This window comes from Papilio xuthus, unplaced genomic scaffold (assembly GCF_000836235.2).
Source record: "Papilio xuthus unplaced genomic scaffold, Pxut_1.1 DF826762.1, whole genome shotgun sequence".
NCBI lineage: Eukaryota > Metazoa > Arthropoda > Insecta > Lepidoptera > Papilionidae > Papilio > Papilio xuthus.
The window spans coordinates 7,477-13,561 of record NW_013531887.1 but is presented as its reverse complement, the minus strand read 5'-3'; the positions used below and the strand labels follow the sequence as shown (position 1 = coordinate 13,561).

General features: G+C 33.8%; 1 protein-coding gene across 1 annotated transcript in view; it reads left to right on the top strand.

The window, feature by feature from the left end:
• The window catches only part of LOC106122911 (uncharacterized), a gene marked incomplete at its 3' end in the record, with an annotated part of 18,040 nt that extends 16,869 nt beyond the window's left edge, over positions 1 to 1,171 (top strand). The window contains exon 3 of the mRNA XM_013319060.1: positions 1,022 to 1,171. Within this exon, the coding sequence (XP_013174514.1) occupies positions 1,022 to 1,171 (150 nt within the window). The remainder of the gene's footprint in view (positions 1 to 1,021) is intronic.
• Between the last annotated feature and the right edge of the window lie 4,914 nt (positions 1,172 to 6,085).

The window sequence follows — 6,085 nt, the reverse complement described above, 5'->3', positions numbered from 1 at the left end:
ATTCTTCGCGCGTGTACAAAAGTTACAACCACTCCCTGCGGAGAATATTTGCTTAAGTACTACGAGTACGTGTATTCAATTCAGTTAAGCTGATCACATGTGTATCCGCTTAGGGAGAAAGTGTTAGAAAATTCCCTTTGATACATTTTCGAATTAAATGTTTTATCTTACTAATATTATAAATGCGAATGTTCAGATGGATGGATGGTTGTTAGAAGGTATTTACAGAACTGCTGAAATTAGGCATAGACGTAGAACATTGTCTAGAAGAACACGTCGAATATTAATTAGAATATTTTTTATTCTGCGCGGGCAGACTCGCGGGCAGCAGCTAGCTCTGTTATAAATATTTTTAAGCATCGAATATACATAGTTATTATATTTATACATAGATAAAATCTAAGTGATATATAGTCAGATGGTATTTTAGTAACAGGAAATTATAATGCAATGAAGTTTTGTTAAAGGGTACTTACTCTATGATATAATCTTAAGTAATGCAAGTAGGCTGTAACCGACGGGATTTTACTTCCCAAATATGATAGCTAATCTATAAAAATCTTTAAAACTTCATTAATTAATCATTATCAACCTGTCATTGTCCCTACAAAATAACTGAGATAACGACAAGTTCAAGAAAAAGGAACTTACGAAAAGAATAATATCTTTTTATGCACTATATAGTACATCATCATCATCAGCTGACTGTACGTCCCCACCGAGGGGCTCGGAGCCTACCCTAAGTTAAGGGTGATAAGGCCATAGTCAACCACGCTGGCCAAGTGCGGGTTGGTTGACTTCACACATATCTTTGAATTACTTCCCAGATATGTGCAGGTTGCATCACGATGTTTTCCTTCACCGTAAGAACGTCGGATAAATGTACCTATGTAAATCGGAAATCGAAAAACACATTGGTTGCAAGTCAAGTGTTTGACCATTAAGCCACCGACGCTCCTCATATATCACACATAGTACATCATATTAATTATTTTTTAATTAATTTCTATATTTGTTTTAGATACGAAACCTACAAGGCGACGCTGAAGAAGATCCCCGCGACGCGTCTCTCGCGGCTCACCGAGGCGCTTGCCAACTACGACCCGGTGCTCAATGAATACTTCTTTGACCGGCATCCCGGAGTCTTCGCACAAGTACTCAATTATTACAGGTATGTTATTAAATTAAGTAGTTAAATCAATACAAATATTATGAGAAATCATGTTCATAAATAAAAGATATATATGTATATCTCAAATAAGTTTTTTCTGAAGTTAGATTGTAACTTCCCATTGTTTCGACAACGTTTTCTCACTATAAATTAATATGTCTATAATGATAAGCTATCAGTAAAAATATTATCTTTAAATGTATCTTGTAACATGTAGGAATGGTCTATTTTAAAACCGAATCTTAAAAACTTACCAAACAATTTTCTGACTAATTTATTAATTATGGGAAACATTATCTACTCTTTACAAATGCCAAAGTAACAAGGTTTTTGTTGGAAATAGCACTGACATCCTTATCAATGGAACAATTTCAGTAATTTCTTACTTATACCATCCTCTTTACTTCTAGATACTTACCAAGGTCACCTTTCTGCTTTATCTTTAAATATAAATCTTTCCTCCATTCCTTCTGTATAGTGACAAGGTAATGAAACAAAAAATAAACAGCCCACAGGTGTAGTTTTACACATGTAAGAACCTCCATTTAGGTTCCTGAACTGACATGGTTTACTTGACAAGGGTTAGACTATGATCATTCATCAGACTTAAATTGTAAACCTTTTCATTTACAATAGAAATTCTTTCAAGAGAATTAAATAAAAAAAATAGAACAATTTATTTTATTTGTAACATCTATTTGGCTGTCGCCCGCAACTCTGTCCGCGCGCTATAAAAAAAACATAATTAGTAGCCTATGTGTTCTTCCAGACTATGTTCTATATGTATGCCACATTTCATCGAGATCCGTTCAGCTGTTCTAAAGATACCTTCAAACAAGCATGCATCCATCCAAACATTCGCATATATCAATGTTGGGGTATTTCTGTCTGCTTTGACCAAACCATTGTCGGATCTAGCAGACGGAGTCCAAAGCATGGTTCCAAAGGTTTTGTAGAAATTGTAAATATTATTTTTTCTTTTTGGTATTATCATTGCTTGTGTTTTTTTGTATTGTTGCTTGCTTGTAAACTTGTTGGTATAATTAGTTCCTAAGTTGAATGTTATGGGACGGAAATGTTCAAAAGAAAAATTCCCTAAAAAAATAAAAAGAAAAAAAAAATATTCGTAAGAATATTATTCTATACTGTACTATTTTATTATTATAAAACGATTGTAGTCGCTTTGATAAATTATTTAATTAGCAACCGCTGTATTTAGTCAGTCAAGAGTAACCTAATTACAGCAACGAGCGAATATGTGACTTCAATGAACGCTTCAAAATTAAAGGGCAATTAGGTACAAAGAATGTACCGCCCGGAGCGAAATTTTGCGTACGACGAAATTTTTATTGCTCATTTAACAGAATTATGATACAGTTATTAAGATAAACAGTCATTTTTATAAAAATAATATTTCATCAAAGAAATTCTGTTTTTATATATTTTGTTTACATGAAAAATATAGAAGCTTAGAAACAAGGCAAAAAGTACAAAGAAATCTTGTAACGTACGAACGAACTTTTTTTTTCTATAAAAAACAGATTTTGTATAATATTCTACTCCCACTTAACACCGCGACAGAAATCCAATAACATTTAAAGTCCTTCTTTATTGCATCGCAATGAGAAAGTATGGAACAAAACGCCGTAAACTACACAGTACCATTGTAAACTCGCCTTTAGAATGGTCATATATTCTCTGTTTGCAGTTAACAATATGTTATATAATCTTAGGTGAAACATAAACAAATTTTGATAAACTAAACATTCTTTTGTTTAACTTTTACTTTAACTTAATATTCCTTGCGATGGCAAGAACGGATTATGTCGGATTCGCACCGACTCCTCAGTGTTCCTCGCAAGTATGTTGGCGAGGTAAGGGAACGCTTGCGCACAGCCGCCAAGCCTGCTCCATCTACTTATCTTTTTTTTATATATATCTTAAAGTGGCAAACGAGCGAACGGCCACTTGTTATCGTTGAAATAGCGAAGTGACCGTTGCCCATAGACATACGCAATTGCATATGCGTTGCCTACCTTTAATTAAAGTGGACTAAATTAGGCCTCCGGGACGCACACTCATCAGACGAAACGCGAAATGGCTTCCACTTCACGCCTGTCTTCTGTCTTCTATCTACCTATAAAATATTTTACAGTTTAAAAATAGCGTACTAATTAAAATAGATATTCTTTGCTGCTTAAATACGTGGGAAATTCATAGACAAAATACTCTGGGCTGGGCTAAGTGTCATGAGAGTGAAGTCAAAAGATGCTTTTATTCTAAACGTAATTTTACTTTGATGTTTTTCTATTATATTATTAGTGATTAAATAATTTAATAATGTATCATAAAATATTACTTAAACATATTTGCATATATACAGTATGTCATTTGTTTTACTGACATCACGAGGTGGAGAGCTCACCGAAGCCGAGTTAACTCATCCGAGTGTATTTTAACACTCGACTGATCCAACGCTTAATAAAGTCAAAATGCCTGAAGTGACGTCAATTATGAAACTAGATATGTATCTTGTACTAGTACCTTGTCTGCGCGGATTAAAAAAAACTATTGGTCGCAGCGTAATGTTATAGAGCCTAAAGCCTTCCTCTATAAATGGACTATCTAACAAAAATTTTTTTTTTTAATCGGACCAGTAGTTCCTGAGATTAGCGCGTTTAAACAAACAAACTAACTCTTCCGCTTTATAATATTAGTAAAGATTATTTTTTTTCTTTTTAAATTACAAAAGGTTTATGATATTCATAGAATAACAGGATTATTTCGTATTAAATTAATGTAGTTTTAAAATTAATTTCTCCGTTTTTAAGTCGAGGTCTTTGCATAGTTGAAACTCCTTTACAAAAAAGTTTTTGTCGTACTTACTCTCTTTGAAATAACAGAGACAACAACATCTACGCTAAAAGCCATTCAGTCACCACTAATTTGTGAAAAAGACGTGTTTGTATAGAAAAATCAACGATGGCTCATATCTATAGTAAATTTGACGGTCTTCACGTCACTTCCGTGGTAGCGGGTAACGGTTGACGGTTGACTGGTAACGATTGTCTGACGACAACGAGCGTTCTAAAGGTCGGTATAAAGCCTTTCAAAATACCTTTTTGTATGTCCCAGTAGTGGATACCCACGGCAATATCTTCTTGTAGATCGCATGATTGTATACAGCGTGTTCACAATACTTTCGAATACAATTTTTACGATGAACATTGTCTGTTGGTGCGAGATCTGCAACCAACTTTATAGTGATCTAAAAGTTTTACAACTTTCTATATCGTTTCGTCGCTTGATTTTCTATTGCGGTGCACTAAAATTATACAACAGAATTGTTATATATTGCAACACAATCGATAAAATTGTCCCAAAGATAGTTCCAGCAAAATCTATTTCAGATAGCAAACTATTTTTTATTTTATGTTCTCAAAAGAACTAGTAGAAGCCCCCTGGTACTCGTATATTATTTGGTAATCATTTATGTATAGATAAATTTGTCCTTTACCTTACTGTGATTACATTTAACGAAACTTTATCTTAATGATATTATAAATGCGTAAATTTATATCCTATGTATCGGTTGGATGAATCTCGTTGAAATTTGGCATAGATGTAAAATAGCCTGGAAGAACACATACACATGCGAACGAACTGACAAAAACAAGTGACAGTCTGCATAAATATAGTGTGATAGACACTCTTTAATTTGAATATCGAACTTGATCCAAAAAGGTTTCATATATATGCACTTCTAAGAACTTTTTGATTCACCCTCGTACTTACTAAGTTGTTTTTTTTTTAAATTTCGCGAATGTAGTCGTGGGCAACAGCTACTGTTTTTATAAAAGTGTTTCGAAAGTATTACCCTAACTTTAGCCTATATATGTACAACAACAAAGAATAAAATGTGTAAATAAGGGAGAGATAATGAATACAAAGCGTTTATAAGAAAGTGGGTCAATTGCGTGCGGAATGAAACGACAACTTGCACTAAACGACAATCTTTACTTAATTTGCTGAATGAATATAATAATAAAGATTTCATCATCATCATCATCAGCTCACTATACGTCCCCACCGAGGGGCTCGGAGCCTACCCTAAATTAAGGGTGATTAGGCCATAGTCAACCACGCTGGCCCAGTGCGGATTGATTGACTTCACACATATCTTTGAATTTCTTCTCAGATATGTGCAGGTTGCATCACGATGTTTTCCTTCACCGTAAGAACGTCGGATAAATGTAAACGAAAAACACATTGGTACATGGCGGGATTCGAACCGAGGACCTGCAGATTGCAAGTCATGTGCTTGACCACTGAGCCACCGACGCTCTTATAATAAATAAAAATAATAAAGATTTACCTTTCTTTTTTAATAAGAGTTGATGAGGTTAAAATATACGCAACAGTACGAATTTTTAAAGAAATTAGGCACAGAAATAGAACGTAGTCTAAAATATTACATAAGCTTCTTTTTATCTTAGAAAAATTAATGACTCGAAGTGATCCATTTTGATTTTGTTTTCTAATAAATCAGAACGGGGCGAAATAAACATTCACTGGATAATAAAAAAAATATAATTAGACTATTTTAGTTCACGTGTTTTAACCCCTTGAACGCCGATGGAAGAAAATTATAAAAGTTATATGTTTCACCATAAATATGTAACACACTACTTTCGGTATATGTATTTCCTTACTTATTGAACAATGACTGATTTGTCAAAAATTTGCCCCGAGCGTGGTTATGCTATAAGTTTATATTTTTATAAGTTTTTTACTCGCATACGAAGTCACGGGTAACAGCTAGTATAAGTAACAGTAAATTAATTTAGCATCCATTAGTCACTATTCCAGCGTCAGTAACAGAGGCTCAATTGACTGCGCGCTTACAAACATGTC